Source organism: Leptosomus discolor, chromosome Z, assembly GCF_034619465.1.
Source record: "Leptosomus discolor isolate bLepDis1 chromosome Z, bLepDis1.hap2, whole genome shotgun sequence".
In the NCBI taxonomy this organism is placed as follows: Eukaryota; Metazoa; Chordata; class Aves; order Leptosomiformes; family Leptosomidae; genus Leptosomus; species Leptosomus discolor.
Window position 1 is genome coordinate 30,600,085 of NC_141419.1, and position 24,494 is coordinate 30,624,578.

At 61.9% G+C, this 24,494-nt stretch overlaps 4 protein-coding genes across 4 annotated transcripts in view; all 4 read left to right on the forward strand.

The window, feature by feature from the left end:
• Positions 1–3,994, forward strand: part of LOC147413252 (uncharacterized) — a 4,552-nt gene extending 558 nt beyond the window's left edge. The window contains exons 2-12 of the mRNA XM_086480066.1: positions 14–28; positions 182–335; positions 724–980; positions 1,288–1,373; positions 1,846–1,940; positions 2,047–2,152; positions 2,415–2,526; positions 2,678–2,815; positions 3,180–3,355; positions 3,605–3,701; positions 3,761–3,994. Of these exons, the coding sequence (XP_086336192.1) occupies positions 14–28; positions 182–335; positions 724–980; positions 1,288–1,373; positions 1,846–1,940; positions 2,047–2,152; positions 2,415–2,526; positions 2,678–2,815; positions 3,180–3,355; positions 3,605–3,701; positions 3,761–3,994 (1,470 nt within the window). The remainder of the gene's footprint in view (positions 1–13; positions 29–181; positions 336–723; positions 981–1,287; positions 1,374–1,845; positions 1,941–2,046; positions 2,153–2,414; positions 2,527–2,677; positions 2,816–3,179; positions 3,356–3,604; positions 3,702–3,760) is intronic.
• Positions 3,995–4,739: 745 nt separating this feature from the next.
• On the forward strand, positions 4,740–9,301 carry LOC147413253 (uncharacterized). Its single transcript, XM_086480067.1, has 12 exons — positions 4,740–4,809; positions 5,273–5,334; positions 5,489–5,642; positions 6,031–6,287; positions 6,595–6,680; positions 7,153–7,247; positions 7,354–7,459; positions 7,722–7,833; positions 7,985–8,122; positions 8,487–8,662; positions 8,912–9,008; positions 9,068–9,301. The coding sequence occupies exons 1-12, from the start codon at positions 4,740–4,742 to the stop codon at positions 9,299–9,301; spliced, it is 1,587 nt and encodes a 528-aa protein (XP_086336193.1).
• Positions 9,302–10,046: 745 nt separating this feature from the next.
• Positions 10,047–14,608, forward strand: LOC147413254 (uncharacterized). Its single transcript, XM_086480068.1, has 12 exons — positions 10,047–10,116; positions 10,580–10,641; positions 10,796–10,949; positions 11,338–11,594; positions 11,902–11,987; positions 12,460–12,554; positions 12,661–12,766; positions 13,029–13,140; positions 13,292–13,429; positions 13,794–13,969; positions 14,219–14,315; positions 14,375–14,608. Exons 1-12 carry the CDS (start codon positions 10,047–10,049, stop codon positions 14,606–14,608), a joined length of 1,587 nt encoding a protein of 528 aa, XP_086336194.1.
• A 745-nt stretch (positions 14,609–15,353) lies between these two features.
• On the forward strand, positions 15,354–19,274 carry LOC147413255 (uncharacterized). Its single transcript, XM_086480069.1, has 10 exons — positions 15,354–15,423; positions 15,881–15,942; positions 16,097–16,250; positions 16,639–16,895; positions 17,203–17,288; positions 17,761–17,855; positions 17,962–18,067; positions 18,330–18,441; positions 18,593–18,730; positions 19,095–19,274. The coding sequence occupies exons 1-10, from the start codon at positions 15,354–15,356 to the stop codon at positions 19,272–19,274; spliced, it is 1,260 nt and encodes a 419-aa protein (XP_086336195.1).
• Positions 19,275–24,494: the final 5,220 nt, after the last annotated feature.

Here is a 24,494-nt window from a genome sequence, read left to right on the forward strand (position 1 = left end):
TATCTGTAGACAGCTCTTGCAGAAGAGGGTGAGCCTCGCCTCCTGCCCGTGCTCCATCCTGCCCCCTGGGGCATCCGGAGCGGGTCACAAAGCGCCATCCCCGGGGCCATGCCAGTCATCTGGCAGCCTTCCCGCCTCTGCGCAGCCCTGACAACGCTCCCTCCTCTGCTTGCATTTTCAGGCGGTGGACATCGGAATTGGGACATTTGCCCTTGTGCCAGCCTGCGCCACGGTGGGAGAGGACCAGGTTTTGCCTGTTGAGAGACCCGTGTTCCAGCCGTGCAGGTTTCTGAAGAACTTTTACAAGCTCAAGTGTACCAAGACCGAAATTCCTGGTAAGACAACAGGTGCATCCCCTGCACAGGCCTTGCATTTGCCTTGGTGCCGACATCTCTGTGACATGGCCGAGCGAAGGCTCTTGTGACCTGGAGAGCGATGAGCGGGGGAGCGGGGGCACATGGTCGTCCACCCAGCACCTTGACCCTCCCTGGGGAGCCAGCCTCATCTCCCCAGCTCACCCTATGCTCCAGCTGGTTGCTGGCAGCAGGAGGCAAAGCTTCTCTTTGCCTCCTCCTGACCATCAGGTCCTTTCTGGACACGCGGCTGAAGCCAAAATGGCCTCTGGCAGAGCGTTGCCTGAGTGCTGGCCACTGACGGCACCTAGTCTGGGAGTCAGCTGAACTGCGGTGGCAGTGACTTGGTTGCTTTGTGCTTGTTTCCTAGACGAGACACCACTTGTTCAGCTCGACTTTGAGGAGATTGCTGCAGACATCCACTTCCAACAAAAAATCGTGGAGCGGTGCATACATGAGACCCTGCTTTTCTTCGCTGGGGCCCTCCGAGACAACAAGGAGGTGGAATTCTCCTTCAATGGCTTTGGCATCCTTGCTGTGCGAAGAAAAGTGGTCAGCATGACCTTCTTTGATGACTGCCTCCTGGAGCTGGATACGACAGGGAACATGCTGGCAGCTCTTCTCGGGGTGAGCTTGTCATTTCTCCGGGGCTGCTCCTCTTGGCTCCATGGCAATGCTGTCAAAGCTCTCCCCGGTCCCTTTCTCTTGCCTGCCGTCGTCACCTGCCGTGGCCCCTGGCCTAGACACCTGCTCCATGAGCTAGGCCAAGGCTCGGTAGCACCTCAGCCCCTTTGAGGCAGGGGCTAATGACATCAAGGGAGAAGGCGGCGTGCGGCTTTCTGAGAGGCAGCCTTTGCGTCTTTGAGCAGCAAGAGGGTTTACCGCCTTTCTACGTGCCCTGGGCATCTGCTGATGTGTCCCTGTCCCCTTGCAGGACCGCAAGATGATGAGTATTGTGGCCTTCGCGGGCAAAGACAATTTTAGCCGGATCAGTCAAGACGGGGTCATCACGCTGCCAAGGTGAGCAGGGTGGCTTCTGCAGCCCCTGGCTGGTCGAGGCAGCAGCAGCTGCTCAGCCCCTGCTGTGGAGGTACCCTCTTGCCGAGGCCCCTCTCCTGCTGGGCTTAGGCAAGTGCATCTCCTTCCCCGGAGAGCTTCCCTGTCTGCCCGCTGCTTGTTGCTGCCCAGCTTGGAGAGTGCAGGTGAAGCAGCCAGTCTGCTCCTGATGGGCCCTGAGAGAGTGAGAGAGGCAGGAGGGTTTGCAGGGGCAGCAAGGAGGGCGTGTGCTGCCGTCATCAGCTTTCTGGCAGGAAGGCCAGGCAAGCACCGTCAGAAGCTGAGGGAGGCCGTGGGGCCCCTCCGGTCCCACAGAGAGCTGTGTCCTCCAAGAACTTGGCAGTGGCTCCCAAAGATGCCTGCCAGAAGCTTATGAGCATCACCTCCCAGGGAGGCGCGGTGCCCTTTTGCCTAGCTGGTGCCTTCTTGTTTCCAGGTTTGCACTTGAGACCCCCAACTCAGCATCGGGCCCTGGCATTTCTGTGAAGCCCAGGACAGAGTTGGCGCCTGGGGGCAGGGGTGCCCGCAGAGGTAATGTCCCAGCTGAGGAGTGCTGGCAGGGGGCTGTGGGCGCTCCTCTCTGGCCCACAGGCTCCCAAAGACACTGTTGTGCCCTCCTCTTGTCTCCTGCTTGCAGTGAGTGTGCTGGATCCGGTGTCCCTGGCTCAGAGGAGGGTTTCTGCATTCAGACAGCTGGCAAAGGAAGGCGAGCGGGCTAAAGCCAAGGAAGCTGGCCGAGCCAGGTGAGCCTGCTGGCGGAGCAGTGTGGTGGGGGGGCGCAGGGGCACCCGGTGCCCTTGTTGTAGTATGCGCGAGGGGCGTCCATTGGCCGGGGTGTCTGTGCTGATGCCGAAAGGCCCCGGAGACCTTGTGCTGCCGGACATGTGCTCCTCCTGCCGAACCGGCTGGTGGTGCCGGAGCTGGGGGGGGGAAGGCTGCATGCCCATCCTGGAGCAACAGGCTCAGACTGGGCTCCCACAAGCTCAGCCTGTGTTGCCTCTTTAGATTCCTGCCAGTAATCCAGCAGAAGTCCCAGGAGAAGCCGACGGAGCTCAGCAAACCTCCAGCTCGGTCGCACTTGCGGCTCCCTGCGTGTGTTCCGCAGCCCTCAGGAACGGTACGCCCTAGGGATTTGCCAGCCCCGTGTCACATTTTGGGCTCTGGGCCGGGGCACAAGGGGCAGCAGGACCTGCCCACCGTCCCAGCCCCCCTGCCCTGCCCAAGCCCAAGGAGACTAACGCTGCGTGTGGTGTGTGTGTGGCCTCTAGAGGACGAGCTCCCTCCACACTGAGAGGGAAGAAAACCAGCTCCGGCTGTACATGGCATTCAAGCGCCAAGAGGTGGAAGCAGAAGTGTGGCGCCAGTACCATGCCAGGAGAACTGGGCAGAAGGTGGAGCTAGGCCAGGTACGGCATGCACTTCACAACCCCCTGGAAAAGGGTGTTTCCCCTTCCCCATCCCCTGGGAGGGCTGCAGGGAAGGTCTCCCGGCAGCGCTGTGGCCAACTGGCCAGGCAGGGGTCTTCCGTCTGCCTGCTGCCCTGCACATTGCCCTGCAGGAGGAGCTGTTCCTAGGGCCCCAGGCCAAAGCGTGCAGTTGGCGGTGGCATGAGCGGTCTGTTTCGTGCCCAGACCTCTCTCTGGGGGGGTCAGCACCGCTGCCTTGAAGACTAAGCCAAGCCTGCGCAAGCCGCTCGCCTCGGCTGAAGCCTTGCGAGCAGCCCCAGCCACTGGTGGCACTGCTTTAGGAGAGGCTCTTCTGCCTTTGCAGAGCCGTTGCCGCTACCTGTTTGAGGACCCCGATCGCCCTCCCCACCTCCTGAGAAAGGCCTATGCCGAGCAGCTGAGGGAGAGGCTAAAGGAGAAGGAGACATGCCAAAGCACTGCAAGGCAGAGAGACACAGAGGGGCGGGCAGAGCTGCACCACCTGGAGACCGCACTGGAAGTGTAAGTGTGTGCTGGCTCCTGCAGAGGCCGGGCAAAGCCTTGGGCGGCTCCCACCACTGGAGGTGTCTGGGCTGAAGACGGAAGGCTGGCTCAGCCGGCTGGGTTCTGCCTTCCCAAAGCAGGCAGGCGGTGCTTGCCCTCCCCACGCCGTGACTCCCGGGTGCCCGGCCCTCAGCTCTGATGCCTGATGTGTCGGAGGCTCAGCCCGGCCCGGCTTCACGCCCGGCTGATCTGCACTCTTCACTGCAGACAGGCTGGGGCGCAACGGCCCACGAGACACGGCCCAGAGCAGCGGCCTGGGCTCAGCAGCACCTGCGAGAAGTACTGGCCCGAGCCAGGCTTTGGGGTGCCGTGGGCCCTTCTCCTTGGCTACGGAGCTGAGGCCCTTTCTTCTGTGTCCTTTAGCAAGGGGGAGAAGATGAGGCTGTTGGAGCGCCCTGGGAAGGCCCAGCGACCGCCAGCCGCACGAGGAAGCTGCAAGCAGCCCCGGAGAGCCCAGCGGCAGGGGCCTTAGGCATCACAGCAGACGCCCTTCTCAACGGGAGAGCCGTCAGCAGCGGGTGGCAGGGCCGAGGAGTGCCTCTGCAGACGGGAACCTGCCAAATAAAGGCTGCTGGTGCCTGTGCCCAGCCAGAGTGACCACGCTGCTCCCCGCTTTGATTCAAGCCATCCATTCCTGTGCACGTGCAGGTTCGTATGTGCCGTCTTTGCTGAGTGAAATAAATCACAAGCGACTCCACAGCGCCAGCGCACCGACAGCAACGTGAGCCGGATCCTGGCCTTGCTCACGCGTCACTCACGGATTCGGCAGCAAAGTGCCAGCTGCAGATTCTTTGTGACTGCCTGTGATGTGTGATGTCACAACGGGCTGTCCACCCCCGTGGCGCTCGCACCTCCGCACACACGTCTGGGGCTAGCGCAGCACCACTTTCAACTTCCAGTGTTTCATACCAGTCACCAAGTCTTGGCCGTGTCCTCCCTTCAACATCTATGTGAGGACATTTCCTTGCACTTCACTTTCTCCAGCCTCCCACCAAACTAAACAGCCCTAACTACTTTCTTCCCCCCTGGGGACAAAGGTGGGTGGGGCCGCGAGGTGGCCTGTGACGTCACAGTGGGACACCCGCACCACAGCAACAACTCTCTCTCCCCACCGTGCCCCCGACCACACTCCCAGCGAGGCCCGGGCAACGCCACGGGGCTGCTCTCACCATCGCTCTGCTCCGCAGGAGCTGCCCTGCTGCCAGGAGGCGAGGGGAGGCCGCGGGAGAGCGCTGGAGGCCGGCACGCTTGCGGAAGTGGCAAGGAGGAGGAGGAGAGGAGCAGAGGGGTTTTAGGACAAGCACTTCTTTCCCAGCGGCTGCAGTGCAGGGAGAGGAAGAGGATGAAGTACCTGCTCTTTAACCCCTTGGGGCCCAACGACCTCCCAACCCTCAAGGAGCTCACCACCAGCGGTAAGGCCCTGGAGGGAGGGCCCTTGCAGGAGCTCTGTCGGAGCCAAGATGAAGTGGAGACGAGCTGTGGAAAACCTGAGGCTGGGGCTGTGGTGGTGGTCTTCTGGAGGGGACTGGCGGCTGCAAGAAGAGCCCTGCCTGATGGTGCCCTGGGGCTCGAGGGCGGCTTTGGTAGCCCAGGCCTCTTAACCGCTGCCCGTGTCAAAGGGCGGGATCCCCTTCCCCAAAACACTCCTGATGCCTGCCTTTCCTTCCCAGGCTTGTCCTGGGCACAGGATGGGCTTTGTGGAGGCTGGGGGCGGTCCAGAACGCAGCTGGGCAGCCCCGGCGGTGCGAGTGTTTGCTCAGGGCAAGGGGGCGCTTGAGTGCACTCCACTGTCGCCTCTGTGGGGAGGGGAGGGGGGTGCCGGGCGGCTGGCCATTGCCAACTCAGAGCACGGCATGCCTTTCCTTTGCTTTCCAGAAATCTGCAGAGTCTGGGCTACCGCGTCTAGGTACATCTGTAGACAGCTCTTGCAGAAGAGGGTGAGCCTCGCCTCCTGCCCGTGCTCCATCCTGCCCCCTGGGGCATCCGGAGCGGGTCACAAAGCGCCATCCCCGGGGCCATGCCAGTCATCTGGCAGCCTTCCCGCCTCTGCGCAGCCCTGACAACGCTCCCTCCTCCTGCTTGCATTTTCAGGCGGTGGACATCGGAATTGGGACATTTGCCCTTGTGCCAGCCTGCGCCACGGTGGGAGAGGACCAGGTTTTGCCTGTTGAGAGACCCGTGTTCCAGCCGTGCAGGTTTCTGAAGAACTTTTACAAGCTCAAGTGTACCAAGACCGAAATTCCTGGTAAGACAACAGGTGCATCCCCTGCACAGGCCTTGCATTTGCCTTGGTGCCGACATCTCTGTGACATGGCCGAGCGAAGGCTCTTGTGACCTGGAGAGCGATGAGCGGGGGAGCGGGGGCACATGGTCGTCCACCCAGCACCTTGACCCTCCCTGGGGAGCCAGCCTCATCTCCCCAGCTCACCCTATGCTCCAGCTGGTTGCTGGCAGCAGGAGGCAAAGCTTCTCTTTGCCTCCTCCTGACCATCAGGTCCTTTCTGGACACGCGGCTGAAGCCAAAATGGCCTCTGGCAGAGCGTTGCCTGAGTGCTGGCCACTGACGGCACCTAGTCTGGGAGTCAGCTGAACTGCGGTGGCAGTGACTTGGTTGCTTTGTGCTTGTTTCCTAGACGAGACACCACTTGTTCAGCTCGACTTTGAGGAGATTGCTGCAGACATCCACTTCCAACAAAAAATCGTGGAGCGGTGCATACATGAGACCCTGCTTTTCTTCGCTGGGGCCCTCCGAGACAACAAGGAGGTGGAATTCTCCTTCAATGGCTTTGGCATCCTTGCTGTGCGAAGAAAAGTGGTCAGCATGACCTTCTTTGATGACTGCCTCCTGGAGCTGGATACGACAGGGAACATGCTGGCAGCTCTTCTCGGGGTGAGCTTGTCATTTCTCCGGGGCTGCTCCTCTTGGCTCCATGGCAATGCTGTCAAAGCTCTCCCCGGTCCCTTTCTCTTGCCTGCCGTCGTCACCTGCCGTGGCCCCTGGCCTAGACACCTGCTCCATGAGCTAGGCCAAGGCTCGGTAGCACCTCAGCCCCTTTGAGGCAGGGGCTAATGACATCAAGGGAGAAGGCGGCGTGCGGCTTTCTGAGAGGCAGCCTTTGCGTCTTTGAGCAGCAAGAGGGTTTACCGCCTTTCTACGTGCCCTGGGCATCTGCTGATGTGTCCCTGTCCCCTTGCAGGACCGCAAGATGATGAGTATTGTGGCCTTCGCGGGCAAAGACAATTTTAGCCGGATCAGTCAAGACGGGGTCATCACGCTGCCAAGGTGAGCAGGGTGGCTTCTGCAGCCCCTGGCTGGTCGAGGCAGCAGCAGCTGCTCAGCCCCTGCTGTGGAGGTACCCTCTTGCCGAGGCCCCTCTCCTGCTGGGCTTAGGCAAGTGCATCTCCTTCCCCGGAGAGCTTCCCTGTCTGCCCGCTGCTTGTTGCTGCCCAGCTTGGAGAGTGCAGGTGAAGCAGCCAGTCTGCTCCTGATGGGCCCTGAGAGAGTGAGAGAGGCAGGAGGGTTTGCAGGGGCAGCAAGGAGGGCGTGTGCTGCCGTCATCAGCTTTCTGGCAGGAAGGCCAGGCAAGCACCGTCAGAAGCTGAGGGAGGCCGTGGGGCCCCTCCGGTCCCACAGAGAGCTGTGTCCTCCAAGAACTTGGCAGTGGCTCCCAAAGATGCCTGCCAGAAGCTTATGAGCATCACCTCCCAGGGAGGCGCGGTGCCCTTTTGCCTAGCTGGTGCCTTCTTGTTTCCAGGTTTGCACTTGAGACCCCCAACTCAGCATCGGGCCCTGGCATTTCTGTGAAGCCCAGGACAGAGTTGGCGCCTGGGGGCAGGGGTGCCCGCAGAGGTAATGTCCCAGCTGAGGAGTGCTGGCAGGGGGCTGTGGGCGCTCCTCTCTGGCCCACAGGCTCCCAAAGACACTGTTGTGCCCTCCTCTTGTCTCCTGCTTGCAGTGAGTGTGCTGGATCCGGTGTCCCTGGCTCAGAGGAGGGTTTCTGCATTCAGACAGCTGGCAAAGGAAGGCGAGCGGGCTAAAGCCAAGGAAGCTGGCCGAGCCAGGTGAGCCTGCTGGCGGAGCAGTGTGGTGGGGGGGCGCAGGGGCACCCGGTGCCCTTGTTGTAGTATGCGCGAGGGGCGTCCATTGGCCGGGGTGTCTGTGCTGATGCCGAAAGGCCCCGGAGACCTTGTGCTGCCGGACATGTGCTCCTCCTGCCGAACCGGCTGGTGGTGCCGGAGCTGGGGGGGGGAAGGCTGCATGCCCATCCTGGAGCAACAGGCTCAGACTGGGCTCCCACAAGCTCAGCCTGTGTTGCCTCTTTAGATTCCTGCCAGTAATCCAGCAGAAGTCCCAGGAGAAGCCGACGGAGCTCAGCAAACCTCCAGCTCGGTCGCACTTGCGGCTCCCTGCGTGTGTTCCGCAGCCCTCAGGAACGGTACGCCCTAGGGATTTGCCAGCCCCGTGTCACATTTTGGGCTCTGGGCCGGGGCACAAGGGGCAGCAGGACCTGCCCACCGTCCCAGCCCCCCTGCCCTGCCCAAGCCCAAGGAGACTAACGCTGCGTGTGGTGTGTGTGTGGCCTCTAGAGGACGAGCTCCCTCCACACTGAGAGGGAAGAAAACCAGCTCCGGCTGTACATGGCATTCAAGCGCCAAGAGGTGGAAGCAGAAGTGTGGCGCCAGTACCATGCCAGGAGAACTGGGCAGAAGGTGGAGCTAGGCCAGGTACGGCATGCACTTCACAACCCCCTGGAAAAGGGTGTTTCCCCTTCCCCATCCCCTGGGAGGGCTGCAGGGAAGGTCTCCCGGCAGCGCTGTGGCCAACTGGCCAGGCAGGGGTCTTCCGTCTGCCTGCTGCCCTGCACATTGCCCTGCAGGAGGAGCTGTTCCTAGGGCCCCAGGCCAAAGCGTGCAGTTGGCGGTGGCATGAGCGGTCTGTTTCGTGCCCAGACCTCTCTCTGGGGGGGTCAGCACCGCTGCCTTGAAGACTAAGCCAAGCCTGCGCAAGCCGCTCGCCTCGGCTGAAGCCTTGCGAGCAGCCCCAGCCACTGGTGGCACTGCTTTAGGAGAGGCTCTTCTGCCTTTGCAGAGCCGTTGCCGCTACCTGTTTGAGGACCCCGATCGCCCTCCCCACCTCCTGAGAAAGGCCTATGCCGAGCAGCTGAGGGAGAGGCTAAAGGAGAAGGAGACATGCCAAAGCACTGCAAGGCAGAGAGACACAGAGGGGCGGGCAGAGCTGCACCACCTGGAGACCGCACTGGAAGTGTAAGTGTGTGCTGGCTCCTGCAGAGGCCGGGCAAAGCCTTGGGCGGCTCCCACCACTGGAGGTGTCTGGGCTGAAGACGGAAGGCTGGCTCAGCCGGCTGGGTTCTGCCTTCCCAAAGCAGGCAGGCGGTGCTTGCCCTCCCCACGCCGTGACTCCCGGGTGCCCGGCCCTCAGCTCTGATGCCTGATGTGTCGGAGGCTCAGCCCGGCCCGGCTTCACGCCCGGCTGATCTGCACTCTTCACTGCAGACAGGCTGGGGCGCAACGGCCCACGAGACACGGCCCAGAGCAGCGGCCTGGGCTCAGCAGCACCTGCGAGAAGTACTGGCCCGAGCCAGGCTTTGGGGTGCCGTGGGCCCTTCTCCTTGGCTACGGAGCTGAGGCCCTTTCTTCTGTGTCCTTTAGCAAGGGGGAGAAGATGAGGCTGTTGGAGCGCCCTGGGAAGGCCCAGCGACCGCCAGCCGCACGAGGAAGCTGCAAGCAGCCCCGGAGAGCCCAGCGGCAGGGGCCTTAGGCATCACAGCAGACGCCCTTCTCAACGGGAGAGCCGTCAGCAGCGGGTGGCAGGGCCGAGGAGTGCCTCTGCAGACGGGAACCTGCCAAATAAAGGCTGCTGGTGCCTGTGCCCAGCCAGAGTGACCACGCTGCTCCCCGCTTTGATTCAAGCCATCCATTCCTGTGCACGTGCAGGTTCGTATGTGCCGTCTTTGCTGAGTGAAATAAATCACAAGCGACTCCACAGCGCCAGCGCACCGACAGCAACGTGAGCCGGATCCTGGCCTTGCTCACGCGTCACTCACGGATTCGGCAGCAAAGTGCCAGCTGCAGATTCTTTGTGACTGCCTGTGATGTGTGATGTCACAACGGGCTGTCCACCCCCGTGGCGCTCGCACCTCCGCACACACGTCTGGGGCTAGCGCAGCACCACTTTCAACTTCCAGTGTTTCATACCAGTCACCAAGTCTTGGCCGTGTCCTCCCTTCAACATCTATGTGAGGACATTTCCTTGCACTTCACTTTCTCCAGCCTCCCACCAAACTAAACAGCCCTAACTACTTTCTTCCCCCCTGGGGACAAAGGTGGGTGGGGCCGCGAGGTGGCCTGTGACGTCACAGTGGGACACCCGCACCACAGCAACAACTCTCTCTCCCCACCGTGCCCCCGACCACACTCCCAGCGAGGCCCGGGCAACGCCACGGGGCTGCTCTCACCATCGCTCTGCTCCGCAGGAGCTGCCCTGCTGCCAGGAGGCGAGGGGAGGCCGCGGGAGAGCGCTGGAGGCCGGCACGCTTGCGGAAGTGGCAAGGAGGAGGAGGAGAGGAGCAGAGGGGTTTTAGGACAAGCACTTCTTTCCCAGCGGCTGCAGTGCAGGGAGAGGAAGAGGATGAAGTACCTGCTCTTTAACCCCTTGGGGCCCAACGACCTCCCAACCCTCAAGGAGCTCACCACCAGCGGTAAGGCCCTGGAGGGAGGGCCCTTGCAGGAGCTCTGTCGGAGCCAAGATGAAGTGGAGACGAGCTGTGGAAAACCTGAGGCTGGGGCTGTGGTGGTGGTCTTCTGGAGGGGACTGGCGGCTGCAAGAAGAGCCCTGCCTGATGGTGCCCTGGGGCTCGAGGGCGGCTTTGGTAGCCCAGGCCTCTTAACCGCTGCCCGTGTCAAAGGGCGGGATCCCCTTCCCCAAAACACTCCTGATGCCTGCCTTTCCTTCCCAGGCTTGTCCTGGGCACAGGATGGGCTTTGTGGAGGCTGGGGGCGGTCCAGAACGCAGCTGGGCAGCCCCGGCGGTGCGAGTGTTTGCTCAGGGCAAGGGGGCGCTTGAGTGCACTCCACTGTCGCCTCTGTGGGGAGGGGAGGGGGGTGCCGGGCGGCTGGCCATTGCCAACTCAGAGCACGGCATGCCTTTCCTTTGCTTTCCAGAAATCTGCAGAGTCTGGGCTACCGCGTCTAGGTACATCTGTAGACAGCTCTTGCAGAAGAGGGTGAGCCTCGCCTCCTGCCCGTGCTCCATCCTGCCCCCTGGGGCATCCGGAGCGGGTCACAAAGCGCCATCCCCGGGGCCATGCCAGTCATCTGGCAGCCTTCCCGCCTCTGCGCAGCCCTGACAACGCTCCCTCCTCCTGCTTGCATTTTCAGGCGGTGGACATCGGAATTGGGACATTTGCCCTTGTGCCAGCCTGCGCCACGGTGGGAGAGGACCAGGTTTTGCCTGTTGAGAGACCCGTGTTCCAGCCGTGCAGGTTTCTGAAGAACTTTTACAAGCTCAAGTGTACCAAGACCGAAATTCCTGGTAAGACAACAGGTGCATCCCCTGCACAGGCCTTGCATTTGCCTTGGTGCCGACATCTCTGTGACATGGCCGAGCGAAGGCTCTTGTGACCTGGAGAGCGATGAGCGGGGGAGCGGGGGCACATGGTCGTCCACCCAGCACCTTGACCCTCCCTGGGGAGCCAGCCTCATCTCCCCAGCTCACCCTATGCTCCAGCTGGTTGCTGGCAGCAGGAGGCAAAGCTTCTCTTTGCCTCCTCCTGACCATCAGGTCCTTTCTGGACACGCGGCTGAAGCCAAAATGGCCTCTGGCAGAGCGTTGCCTGAGTGCTGGCCACTGACGGCACCTAGTCTGGGAGTCAGCTGAACTGCGGTGGCAGTGACTTGGTTGCTTTGTGCTTGTTTCCTAGACGAGACACCACTTGTTCAGCTCGACTTTGAGGAGATTGCTGCAGACATCCACTTCCAACAAAAAATCGTGGAGCGGTGCATACATGAGACCCTGCTTTTCTTCGCTGGGGCCCTCCGAGACAACAAGGAGGTGGAATTCTCCTTCAATGGCTTTGGCATCCTTGCTGTGCGAAGAAAAGTGGTCAGCATGACCTTCTTTGATGACTGCCTCCTGGAGCTGGATACGACAGGGAACATGCTGGCAGCTCTTCTCGGGGTGAGCTTGTCATTTCTCCGGGGCTGCTCCTCTTGGCTCCATGGCAATGCTGTCAAAGCTCTCCCCGGTCCCTTTCTCTTGCCTGCCGTCGTCACCTGCCGCGGCCCCTGGCCTAGACACCTGCTCCATGAGCTAGGCCAAGGCTCGGTAGCACCTCAGCCCCTTTGAGGCAGGGGCTAATGACATCAAGGGAGAAGGCGGCGTGCGGCTTTCTGAGAGGCAGCCTTTGCGTCTTTGAGCAGCAAGAGGGTTTACCGCCTTTCTATGTGCCCTGGGCATCTGCTGATGTGTCCCTGTCCCCTTGCAGGACCGCAAGATGATGAGTATTGTGGCCTTCGCGGGCAAAGACAATTTTAGCCGGATCAGTCAAGACGGGGTCATCACGCTGCCAAGGTGAGCAGGGTGGCTTCTGCAGCCCCTGGCTGGTCGAGGCAGCAGCAGCTGCTCAGCCCCTGCTGTGGAGGTACCCTCTTGCCGAGGCCCCTCTCCTGCTGGGCTTAGGCAAGTGCATCTCCTTCCCCGGAGAGCTTCCCTGTCTGCCCGCTGCTTGTTGCTGCCCAGCTTGGAGAGTGCAGGTGAAGCAGCCAGTCTGCTCCTGATGGGCCCTGAGAGAGTGAGAGAGGCAGGAGGGTTTGCAGGGGCAGCAAGGAGGGCGTGTGCTGCCGTCATCAGCTTTCTGGCAGGAAGGCCAGGCAAGCACCGTCAGAAGCTGAGGGAGGCCGTGGGGCCCCTCTGGTCCCACAGAGAGCTGTGTCCTCCAAGAACTTGGCAGTGGCTCCCAAAGATGCCTGCCAGAAGCTTATGAGCATCACCTCCCAGGGAGGCGCGGTGCCCTTTTGCCTAGCTGGTGCCTTCTTGTTTCCAGGTTTGCACTTGAGATCCCCAACTCAGCATCGGGCCCTGGCATTTCTGTGAAGCCCAGGACAGAGTTGGCGCCTGGGGGCAGGGGTGCCCGCAGAGGTAATGTCCCAGCTGAGGAGTGCTGGCAGGGGGCTGTGGGCGCTCCTCTCTGGCCCACAGGCTCCCAAAGACACTGTTGTGCCCTCCTCTTGTCTCCTGCTTGCAGTGAGTGTGCTGGATCCGGTGTCCCTGGCTCAGAGGAGGGTTTCTGCATTCAGACAGCTGGCAAAGGAAGGCGAGCGGGCTAAAGCCAAGGAAGCTGGCCGAGCCAGGTGAGCCTGCTGGCGGAGCAGTGTGGTGGGGGGGCGCAGGGGCACCCGGTGCCCTTGTTGTAGTATGCGCGAGGGGCGTCCATTGGCCGGGGTGTCTGTGCTGATGCCGAAAGGCCCCGGAGACCTTGTGCTGCCGGACATGTGCTCCTCCTGCCGAACCGGCTGGTGGTGCCGGAGCTGGGGGGGGGAAGGCTGCATGCCCATCCTGGAGCAACAGGCTCAGACTGGGCTCCCACAAGCTCAGCCTGTGTTGCCTCTTTAGATTCCTGCCAGTAATCCAGCAGAAGTCCCAGGAGAAGCCGACGGAGCTCAGCAAACCTCCAGCTCGGTCGCACTTGCGGCTCCCTGCGTGTGTTCCGCAGCCCTCAGGAACGGTACGCCCTAGGGATTTGCCAGCCCCGTGTCACATTTTGGGCTCTGGGCCGGGGCACAAGGGGCAGCAGGACCTGCCCACCGTCCCAGCCCCCCTGCCCTGCCCAAGCCCAAGGAGACTAACGCTGCGTGTGGTGTGTGTGTGGCCTCTAGAGGACGAGCTCCCTCCACACTGAGAGGGAAGAAAACCAGCTCCGGCTGTACATGGCATTCAAGCGCCAAGAGGTGGAAGCAGAAGTGTGGCGCCAGTACCATGCCAGGAGAACTGGGCAGAAGGTGGAGCTAGGCCAGGTACGGCATGCACTTCACAACCCCCTGGAAAAGGGTGTTTCCCCTTCCCCATCCCCTGGGAGGGCTGCAGGGAAGGTCTCCCGGCAGCGCTGTGGCCAACTGGCCAGGCAGGGGTCTTCCGTCTGCCTGCTGCCCTGCACATTGCCCTGCAGGAGGAGCTGTTCCTAGGGCCCCAGGCCAAAGCGTGCAGTTGGCGGTGGCATGAGCGGTCTGTTTCGTGCCCAGACCTCTCTCTGGGGGGGTCAGCACCGCTGCCTTGAAGACTAAGCCAAGCCTGCGCAAGCCGCTCGCCTCGGCTGAAGCCTTGCGAGCAGCCCCAGCCACTGGTGGCACTGCTTTAGGAGAGGCTCTTCTGCCTTTGCAGAGCCGTTGCCGCTACCTGTTTGAGGACCCCGATCGCCCTCCCCACCTCCTGAGAAAGGCCTATGCCGAGCAGCTGAGGGAGAGGCTAAAGGAGAAGGAGACATGCCAAAGCACTGCAAGGCAGAGAGACACAGAGGGGCGGGCAGAGCTGCACCACCTGGAGACCGCACTGGAAGTGTAAGTGTGTGCTGGCTCCTGCAGAGGCCGGGCAAAGCCTTGGGCGGCTCCCACCACTGGAGGTGTCTGGGCTGAAGACGGAAGGCTGGCTCAGCCGGCTGGGTTCTGCCTTCGCAAAGCAGGCAGGCGGTGTTTGCCCTCCCCACGCCGTGACTCCCGGGTGCCCGGCCCTCAGCTCTGATGCCTGATGTGTCGGAGGCTCAGCCCGGCCCGGCTTCACGCCCGGCTGATCTGCACTCTTCACTGCAGACAGGCTGGGGCGCAACGGCCCACGAGACACGGCCCAGAGCAGCGGCCTGGGCTCAGCAGCACCTGCGAGAAGTACTGGCCCGAGCCAGGCTTTGGGGTGCCGTGGGCCCTTCTCCTTGGCTACGGAGCTGAGGCCCTTTCTTCTGTGTCCTTTAGCAAGGGGGAGAAGATGAGGCTGTTGGAGCGCCCTGGGAAGGCCCAGCGACCGCCAGCCGCACGAGGAAGCTGCAAGCAGCCCCGGAGAGCCCAGCGGCAGGGGCCTTAGGCATCACAGCAGACGCCCTTCTCAACGGGAGAGCCGTCAGCAGCGGGTGGCAGGGCCGAGGAGTGCCTCTGCAGACGGGAACCTGCCAAATAAAGGCTGCTGGTGCCTGTGCCCAGCCAGAGTGACCACGCTGCTCCCCGCTTTGATTCAAGCCATCCATTCCTGTGCACGTGCAGGTTCGTATGTGCCGTCTTTGCTGAGTGAAATAAATCACAAGCGACTCCACAGCGCCAGCGCACCGACAGCAACGTGAGCCGGATCCTGGCCTTGCTCACGCGTCACTCACGGATTCGGCAGCAAAGTGCCAGCTGCAGATTCTTTGTGACTGCCTGTGATGTGTGATGTCACAACGGGCTGTCCACCCCCGTGGCGCTCGCACCTCCGCACACACGTCTGGGGCTAGCGCAGCACCACTTTCAACTTCCAGTGTTTCATACCAGTCACCAAGTCTTGGCCGTGTCCTCCCTTCAACATCTATGTGAGGACATTTCCTTGCACTTCACTTTCTCCAGCCTCCCACCAAACTAAACAGCCCTAACTACTTTCTTCCCCCCTGGGGACAAAGGTGGGTGGGGCCGCGAGGTGGCCTGTGACGTCACAGTGGGACACCCGCACCACAGCAACAACTCTCTCTCCCCACCGTGCCCCCGACCACACTCCCAGCGAGGCCCGGGCAACGCCACGGGGCTGCTCTCACCATCGCTCTGCTCCGCAGGAGCTGCCCTGCTGCCAGGAGGCGAGGGGAGGCCGCGGGAGAGCGCTGGAGGCCGGCACGCTTGCGGAAGTGGCAAGGAGGAGGAGGAGAGGAGCAGAGGGGTTTTAGGACAAGCACTTCTTTCCCAGCGGCTGCAGTGCAGGGAGAGGAAGAGGATGAAGTACCTGCTCTTTAACCCCTTGGGGCCCAACGACCTCCCAACCCTCAAGGAGCTCACCACCAGCGGTAAGGCCCTGGAGGGAGGGCCCTTGCAGGAGCTCTGTCGGAGCCAAGATGAAGTGGAGACGAGCTGTGGAAAACCTGAGGCTGGGGCTGTGGTCTTCTGGAGGGGACTGGCGGCTGCAAGAAGAGCCCTGCCTGATGGTGCCCTGGGGCTCGAGGGCGGCTTTGGTAGCCCAGGCCTCTTAACCGCTGCCCGTGTCAAAGGGCGGGATCCCCTTCCCCAAAACACTCCTGATGCCTGCCTTTCCTTCCCAGGCTTGTCCTGGGCACAGGATGGGCTTTGTGGAGGCTGGGGGCGGTCCAGAACGCAGCTGGGCAGCCCCGGCGGTGCGAGTGTTTGCTCAGGGCAAGGGGGCGCTTGAGTGCACTCCACTGTCGCCTCTGTGGGGAGGGGAGGGGGGTGCCGGGCGGCTGGCCATTGCCAACTCAGAGCACGGCATGCCTTTCCTTTGCTTTCCAGAAATCTGCAGAGTCTGGGCTACCGCGTCTAGGTACATCTGTAGACAGCTCTTGCAGAAGAGGGCGAGCCTCGCCTCCTGCCCGTGCTCCATCCTGCCCCCTGGGGCATCCGGAGCGGGTCACAAAGCGCCATCCCCGGGGCCATGCCAGTCATCTGGCAGCCTTCCCGCCTCTGCGCAGCCCTGACAACGTTCGCTCCTCCTGCTTGCATTTTCAGGCGGTGGACATCGGAATTGGGACATTTGCCCTTGTGCCAGCCTGCGCCACGGTGGGAGAGGACCAGGTTTTGCCTGTTGAGAGACCCGTGTTCCAGCCGTGCAGGTTTCTGAAGAACTTTTACAAGCTCAAGTGTACCAAGACCGAAATTCCTGGTAAGACAACAGGTGCATCCCCTGCACAGGCCTTGCATTTGCCTTGGTGCCGACATCTCTGTGACATGGCCGAGCGAAGGCTCTTGTGACCTGGAGAGCGATGAGCGGGGGAGCGGGGGCACATGGTCGTCCACCCAGCACCTTGACCCTCCCTGGGGAGCCAGCCTCATCTCCCCAGCTCACCCTATGCTCCAGCTGGTTGCTGGCAGCAGGAGGCAAAGCTTCTCTTTGCCTCCTCCTGACCATCAGGTCCTTTCTGGACACGCGGCTGAAGCCAAAATGGCCTCTGGCAGAGCGTTGCCTGAGTGCTGGCCACTGACGGCACCTAGTCTGGGAGTCAGCTGAACTGCGGTGGCAGTGACTTGGTTGCTTTGTGCTTGTTTCCTAGACGAGACACCACTTGTTCAGCTCGACTTTGAGGAGATTGCTGCAGACATCCACTTCCAACAAAAAATCGTGGAGCGGTGCATACATGAGACCCTGCTTTTCTTCGCTGGGGCCCTCCGAGACAACAAGGAGGTGGAATTCTCCTTCAATGGCTTTGGCATCCTTGCTGTGCGAAGAAAAGTGGTCAGCATGACCTTCTTTGATGACTGCCTCCTGGAGCTGGATACGACAGGGAACATGCTGGCAGCTCTTCTCGGGGTGAGCTTGTCATTTCTCCGGGGCTGCTCCTCTTGGCTCCATGGCAATGCTGTCAAAGCTCTCCCCAGTCCCTTTCTCTTGCCTGCCGTCGTCACCTGCCGCGGCCCCTGGCCTAGACACCTGCTCCATGAGCTAGGCCAAGGCTCGGTAGCACCTCAGCCCCTTTGAGGCAGGGGCTAATGACATCAAGGGAGAAGGCGGCGTGCGGCTTTCTGAGAGGCAGCCTTTGCGTCTTTGAGCAGCAAGAGGGTTTACCGCCTTTCTACGTGCCCTGGGCATCTGCTGATGTGTCCCTGTCCCCTTGCAGGACCGCAAGATGATGAGTATTGTGGCCTTCGCGGGCAAAGACAATTTTAGCCGGATCAGTCAAGACGGGGTCATCACGCTGCCAAGGTGAGCAGGGTGGCTTCTGCAGCCCCTGGCTGGTCGAGACAGCAGCAGCTGCTCAGCCCCTGCTGTGGAAGTACCCTCCTGCCGAGGCCCCTCTCCTGCTGGGCTTAGGCAAGTGCATCTCCTTCCCCGGAGAGCTTCCCTGTCTGCCCGCTGCTTGTTCCTGCCCAGCTTGGAGAGTGCAGGTGAAGCAGCCAGTCTGCTCCTGATGGGCCCTGAGAGAGTGAGAGAGGCAGGAGGGTTTGCAGGGGCAGCAAGGAGGGCGTGTGCTGCCCTCATCAGCTTTCTGGCAGGAAGGCCAGGCAAGCACCGTCAGAAGCTGAGGGAGGCCGTGGGGCCCCTCCGGTCCCACAGAGAGCTGTGTCCTCCAAGAACTTGGCAGTGGCTCCCAAAGATGCCTGCCAGAAGCTTATGAGCATCACCTCCCAGGGAGGCGCGGTGCCCTTTTGCCTAGCTGGTGCCTTCTTGTTTCCAGGTTTGCACTTGAGATCCCCAACTCAGCATCGGGCCCTGGCATTTCTGTGAAGCCCAGGACAGAGTTGGCGCCTGGGGGCAGGGGTGCCCGCAGAGGTAATGTCCCAGCTGAGGAGTGCTGGCAGGGGGCTGTGGGCGCTCCTCTCTGGCCCACAGGCTCCCAAAGACACTGTTGTGCCCTCCTCTTGTCTCCTGCTTGCAGTGAGTGTGCTGGATCCGGTGTCCCTGGCTCAGAGGAGGGTTTCTGCATTCAGACAGCTGGCAAAGGAAGGCGAGCGGGCTAAAGCCAAGGAAGCTGGCCGAGCCAGGTGAGCCTGCTGGCGGAGCAGTGTGGTGGGGGGGCGCAGGGGCACCCGGTGCCCTTGTTGTAGTATGCGCGAGGGGCGTCCATTGGCCGGGGTGTCTGTGCTGATGCCGAAAGGCCCCGGAGACCTTGTGCTGCCGGACATGTGCTCCTCCTGCCGAACCGGCTGGTGGTGCCGGAGCTGGGGGGGGGAAGGCTGCATGCCCATCCTGGAGCAACAGGCTCAGACTGGGCTCCCACAAGCTCAGCCTGTGTTGCCTCTTTAGATTCCTGCCAGTAATCCAGCAGAAGTCCCAGGAGAAGCCGACGGAGCTCAGCAAACCTCCAGCTCGGTCGCACTTGCGGCTCCCTGCGTGTGTTCCGCAGCCCTCAGGAACGGTACGCCCTAGGGATTTGCCAGCCCCGTGTCACATTTTGGGCTCTGGGCCGGGGCACAAGGGGCAGCAGGACCTGCCCACCGTCCCAGCCCCCCTGCCTTGCCCAAGCCCAAGGAGACTAACGCTGCGTGTGGTGTGTGTGTGGCCTCTAGAGGACGAGCTCCCTCCACACTGAGAGGGAAGAAAACCAGCTCCGGCTGTACATGGCATTCAAGCGCCAAGAGGTGGAAGCAGAAGTGTGGCGCCAGTACCAGGCCAGCAGAACTGGGCAGAAGGTGGAGCTAGGCCAGGTACGGCATGCACTTCACAGCCCCCTGGAAAAGGGTGTTTCCCCTTCCCCATCCCCTGGGAGGGCTGCAGGGAAGGTCTCCCGGCAGCGCTGTGGCCAACTGGCCAGGCAGGGGTCTTCCGTCTGCCTGCTGCCCTGCACATTGCCCTGCAGGAGGAGCTGTTCCTAGGGCCCCAGGCCAAAGCGTGCAGTTGGCGGTGGCATGAGCGGTCTGTTTCGTGCCCAGACCTCTCTCTGGGGGGGTCAGCACCGCTGCCTTGAAGACTAAGCCAAGCCTGCGCAAGCCGCTCGCCTCGGCTGAAGCCTTGCGAGCAGCCCCAGCCACTGGTGGCACTGCTTTAGGAGAGGCTCTTCTGCCTTTGCAGAGCCGTTGCCGCTACCTGTTTGAGGACCCCGATCGCCCTCCCCACCTCCTGAGAAAGGCCTATGCCGAGCAGCTGAGGGAGAGGCTAAAGGAGAAGGAGACATGCCAAAGCACTGCAAGGCAGAGAGACACAGAGGGGCGGGCAGAGCTGCACCACCTGGAGACCGCACTGGAAGTGTAAGTGTGTGCTGGCTCCTGCAGAGGCCGGGCAAAGCCTTGGGCGGCTCCCACCACTGGAGGTGTCTGGGCTGAAGACGGAAGGCTGGCTCAGCCGGCTGGGTTCTGCCTTCGCAAAGCAGGCAGGCGGTGTTTGCCCTCCCCACGCCGTGACTCCCGGGTGCCCGGCCCTCAGCTCTGATGCCTGATGTGTCGGAGGCTCAGCCCGGCCCGGCTTCACGCCCGGCTGATCTGCACTCTTCACTGCAGACAGGCTGGGGCGCAACGGCCCACGAGACACGGCCCAGAGCAGCGGCCTGGGCTCAGCAGCACCTGCGAGAAGTACTGGCCCGAGCCAGGCTTTGGGGTGCCATGGGCCCTTCTCCTTGGCTACGGAGCTGAGGCCCTTTCTTCTGTGTCCTTTAGCAAGAGGGAGAAGATGAGGCTGTTGGAGCGCCCTGGGAAGGCCCAGCGACCGCCAGCCGCACGAGGAAGCTGCAAGCAGCCCCGGAGAGCCCAGCGGCAGGGGCCTTAGGCATCACAGCAGACGCCCTTCTCAACGGGAGAGCCGTCAGCAGCGGGTGGCAGGGCCGAGGAGTGCCTCTGCAGACGGGAACCTGCCAAATAAAGGCTGCTGGTGCCTGTTCCCAGCCAGAGTGACCACGCTGCTCCCCGCTTTGATTCAAGCCATCCATTCCTGTGCACGTGCAGGTTCGTATGTGCCGTCTTTGCTGAGTGAAATAAATCACAAGCGACTCCACAGCGCCAGCGCACCGACAGCAACGTGAGCCGGATCCTGGCCTTGCTCACGCGTCACTCACGGATTCGGCAGCAAAGTGCCAGCTGCAGATTCTTTGTGACTGCCTGTGATGTGTGATGTCACAACGGGCTGTCCACCCCTGTGGCGCTCGCACCTCCGCACACACGTCTGGGGCTAGCGCAGCACCACTTTCAACTTCCAGTGTTTCATACCAGTCACCAAGTCTTGGCCGTGTCCTCCCTTCAACATCTATGTGAGGACATTTCCTTGCACTTCACTTTCTCCAGCCTCCCACCAAACTAAACAGCCCTAACTACTTTCTTCCCCCCTGGGGACAAAGGTGGGTGGGGCCGCGAGGTGGCCTGTGACGTCACAGTGGGACACCCGCACCACAGCAACAACTCTCTCTCCCCACCGTGCCCCCGACCACACTCCCAGCGAGGCCCGGGCAACGCCACGGGGCTGCTCTCACCATCGCTCTGCTCCGCAGGAGCTGCCCTGCTGCCAGGAGGCGAGGGGAGGCCGCGGGAGAGCGCTGGAGGCCGGCACGCTTGCGGAAGTGGCAAGGAGGAGGAGGAGAGGAGCAGAGGGGTTTTAGGACAAGCACTTCTTTCCCAGCGGCTGCAGTGCAGGGAGAGGAAGAGGATGAAGTACCTGCTCTTTAACCCCTTGGGGCCCAACGACCTCCCAACCCTCAAGGAGCTCACCACCAGCGGTAAGGCCCTGGAGGGAGGGCCCTTGCAGGAGCTCTGTCGGAGCCAAGATGAAGTGGAGACGAGCTGTGGAAAACCTGAGGCTGGGGCTGTGGTGGTGGTCTTCTGGAGGGGACTGGCGGCTGCAAGAAGAGCCCTGCCTGATGGTGCCCTGGGGCTCGAGGGCGGCTTTGGTAGCCCAGGCCTCTTAACCGCTGCCCGTGTCAAAGGGCGGGATCCCCTTCCCCAAAACACTCCTGATGCCTGCCTTTCCTTCCCAGGCTTGTCCTGGGCACAGGATGGGCTTTGTGGAGGCTGGGGGCGGTCCAGAACGCAGCTGGGCAGCCCCGGCGGTGCGAGTGTTTGCTCAGGGCAAGGGGGCGCTTGAGTGCACTCCACTGTCGCCTCTGTGGGGAGGGGAGGGGGGTGCCGGGCGGCTGGCCATTGCCAACTCAGAGCACGGCATGCCTTTCCTTTGCTTTCCAGAAATCTGCAGAGTCTGGGCTACCGCGTCTAGGTACATCTGTAGACAGCTCTTGCAGAAGAGGGTGAGCCTCGCCTCCTGCCCGTGCTCCATCCTGCCCCCTGGGGCATCCGGAGCGGGTCACAAAGCGCCATCCCCGGGGCCATGCCAGTCATCTGGCAGCCTTCCCGCCTCTGCGCAGCCCTGACAACGCTCCCTCCTCCTGCTTGCATTTTCAGGCGGTGGACATCGGAATTGGGACATTTGCCCTTGTGCCAGCCTGCGCCACGGTGGGAGAGGACCAGGTTTTGCCTGTTGAGAGACCCGTGTTCCAGCCGTGCAGGTTTCTGAAGAACTTTTACAAGCTCAAGTGTACCAAGACCGAAATTCCTGGTAAGACAACAGGTGCATCCCCTGCACAGCCCTTGCATTTGCCTTGGTGCCGACATCTCTGTGACATGGCCGAGCGAAGGCTCTTGTGACCTGGAGAGCGATGAGCGGGGGAGCGGGGGCACATGGTCGTCCACCCAGCACCTTGACCCTCCCTGGGGAGCCAGCCTCATCTCCCCAGCTCACCCTATGCTCCAGCTGGTTGCTGGCAGCAGGAGGCAAAGCTTCTCTTTGCCTCCTCCTGACCATCAGGTCCTTTCTGGACACGCGGCTGAAGCCAAAATGGCCTCTGGCAGAGCGTTGCCTGAGTGCTGGCCACTGACGGCACCTAGTCTGGGAGTCAGCTGAACTGTGGTGGCAGTGACTTGGTTGCTTTGTGCTTGTTTCCTAGACGAGACACCACTTGTTCAGCTCGACTTTGAGGAGATTGCTGCAGACATCCACTTCCAACAAAAAATCGTGGAGCGGTGCATACATGAGACCCTGCTTTTCTTCGCTGGGGCCCTCCGAGACAACAAGGAGGTGGAATTCTCCTTCAATGGCTTTGGCATCCTTGCTGTGCGAAGAAAAGTGGTCAGCATGACCTTCTTTGATGACTGCCTCCTGGAGCTGGATACGACAGGGAACATGCTGGCAGCTCTTCTCGGGGTGAGCTTGTCATTTCTCCGGGGCTGCTCCTCTTGGCTCCATGGCAATGCTGTCAAAGCTCTCCCCAGTCCCTTTCTCTTGCCTGCCGTCGTCACCTGCCGCGGCCCCTGGCCTAGACACCTGCTCCATGAGCTAGGCCAAGGCTCAGTAGCACCTCAGCCCCTTTGAGGCAGGGGCTAATGACATCAAGGGAGAAGGCGGCGTGCGGCTTTCTGAGAGGCAGCCTTTGCGTCTTTGAGCAGCAAGAGGGTTTACCGCCTTTCTACGTGCCCTGGGCATCTGCTGATGTGTCCCTGTCCCCTTGCAGGACCGCAAGATGATGAGTATTGTGGCCTTCGCGGGCAAAGACAATTTTAGCCGGATCAGTCAAGACGGGGTCATCACGCTGCCAAGGTGAGCAGGGTGGCTTCTGCAGCCCCTGGCTGGTCGAGGCAGCAGCAGCTGCTCAGCCCCTGCTGTGGAAGTACCCTCCTGCCGAGGCCCCTCTCCTGCTGGGCTTTGGCAAGTGCATCTCCTTCCCCGGAGAGCTTCCCTGTCTGCCCGCTGCTTGTTCCTGCCCAGCTTGGAGAGTGCAGGTGAAGCAGCCAGTCTGCTCCTGATGGGCCCTGAGAGAGTGAGAGAGGCAGGAGGGTTTGCAGGGGCAGCAAGGAGGGCGTGTGCTGCCGTCATCAGCTTTCTGGCAGGAAGGCCAGGCAAGCACCGTCAGAAGCTGAGGGAGGCCGTGGGGCCCCTCCGGTCCCACAGAGAGCTGTGTCCTCCAAGAACTTGGCAGTGGCTCCCAAAGATGCCTGCCAGAAGCTTATGAGCATCACCTCCCAGGGAGGCGCGGTGCCCTTTTGCCTAGCTGGTGCCTTCTTGTTTCCAGGTTTGCACTTGAGATCCCCAACTCAGCATCGGGCCCTGGCATTTCTGTGAAGCCCAGGACAGAGTTGGCGCCTGGGGGCAGGGGTGCCCGCAGAGGTAATGTCCCAGCTGAGGAGTGCTGGCAGGGGGCTGTGGGCGCTCCTCTCTGGCCCACAGGCTCCCAAAGACACTGTTGTGCCCTCCTCTTGTCTCCTGCTTGCAGTGAGTGTGCTGGATCCGGTGTCCCTGGCTCAGAGGAGGGTTTCTGCATTCAGACAGCTGGCAAAGGAAGGCGAGCGGGCTAAAGCCAAGGAAGCTGGCCGAGCCAGGTGAGCCTGCTGGCGGAGCAGTGTGGTGGGGGGGCGCAGGGGCACCCGGTGCCCTTGTTGTAGTATGCGCGAGCGGCGTCCATTGGCCGGGGTTTCTGTGCTGATGCCGAAAGGCCCCGGAGACCTTGTGCTGCCGGACATGTGCTCCTCCTGCCGAACCGGCTGGTGGTGCCGGAGCTGGGGGGGGGAAGGCTGCATGCCCATCCTGGAGCAACAGGCTCAGACTGGGCTCCCACAAGCTCAGCCTGTGTTGCCTCTTTAGATTCCTGCCAGTAATCCAGCAGAAGTCCCAGGAGAAGCCGACGGAGCTCAGCAAACCTCCAGCTCGGCCGCACTTGCGGCTCCCTGCGTGTGTTCCGCAGCCCTCAGGAACGGTACGCCCTAGGGATTTGCCAGCCCCGTGTCACATTTTGGGCTCTGGGCCGGGGCACAAGGGGCAGCAGGACCTGCCCACCGTCCCAGCCCCCCTGCCCTGCCCAAGCCCAAGGAGACTAACGCTGCGTGTGGTGTGTGTGTGGCCTCCAGAGGACGAGCTCCCTCCACACTGAGAGGGAAGAAAACCAGCTCCGGCTGTACATGGCATTCAAGCGCCAAGAGGTGGAAGCAGAAGTGTGGCGCCAGTACCATGCCAGCAGAACTGGGCAGAAGGTGGAGCTAGGCCAGGTACGGCATGCACTTCACAGCCCCCTGGAAAAGGGTGTTTCCCCTTCCCCATCCCCTGGGAGGGCTGCAGGGAAGGTCTCCCGGCAGCGCTGTGGCCAACTGGCCAGGCAGGGGTCTTCCGTCTGCTTGCTGCCCTGCACATTGCCCTGCAGGAGGAGCTGTTCCTAGGGCCCCAGGCCAAAGCGTGCAGTTGGCGGTGGCATGAGCGGTCAGTTTCGTGCCCAGACCTCTCTCTGGGGGGGTCAGCACCGCTGCCTTGAAGACTAAGCCAAGCCTGCGCAAGCCGCTCGCCTCGGCTGAAGCCTTGCGAGCAGCCCCAGCCACTGGTGGCACTGCTTTAGGAGAGGCTCTTCTGCCTTTGCAGAGCCGTTGCCGCTACCTGTTTGAGGACCCCGATCGCCCTCCCCACCTCCTGAGAAAGGCCTATGCCGAGCAGCTGAGGGAGAGGCTAAAGGAG

Bases quoted from the DNA above. Each gene is read 5' to 3' on its own strand.
- LOC147413254 (XM_086480068.1), top strand. From the start codon at position 10,047: ATGAAGTACCTGCTCTTTAACCCCTTGGGGCCCAACGACCTCCCAACC. The intron at 12,767-13,028 runs GTGAGCCTGCTG...TTGCCTCTTTAG, and splicing joins AAGGAAGCTGGCCGAGCCAG to ATTCCTGCCAGTAATCCAGC. The intron at 14,316-14,374 runs GTGCCGTGGGCC...TGTGTCCTTTAG, and splicing joins GGCCCGAGCCAGGCTTTGGG to CAAGGGGGAGAAGATGAGGC.
- LOC147413255 (XM_086480069.1), top strand. From the start codon at position 15,354: ATGAAGTACCTGCTCTTTAACCCCTTGGGGCCCAACGACCTCCCAACC. The intron at 16,896-17,202 runs GTGAGCTTGTCA...GTCCCCTTGCAG, and splicing joins TGCTGGCAGCTCTTCTCGGG to GACCGCAAGATGATGAGTAT. The intron at 17,856-17,961 runs GTAATGTCCCAG...TCCTGCTTGCAG, and splicing joins GGGCAGGGGTGCCCGCAGAG to TGAGTGTGCTGGATCCGGTG.
- LOC147413253 (XM_086480067.1), top strand. From the start codon at position 4,740: ATGAAGTACCTGCTCTTTAACCCCTTGGGGCCCAACGACCTCCCAACC. The intron at 5,643-6,030 runs GTAAGACAACAG...CTTGTTTCCTAG, and splicing joins TACCAAGACCGAAATTCCTG to ACGAGACACCACTTGTTCAG. The intron at 6,681-7,152 runs GTGAGCAGGGTG...TCTTGTTTCCAG, and splicing joins GGGGTCATCACGCTGCCAAG to GTTTGCACTTGAGACCCCCA.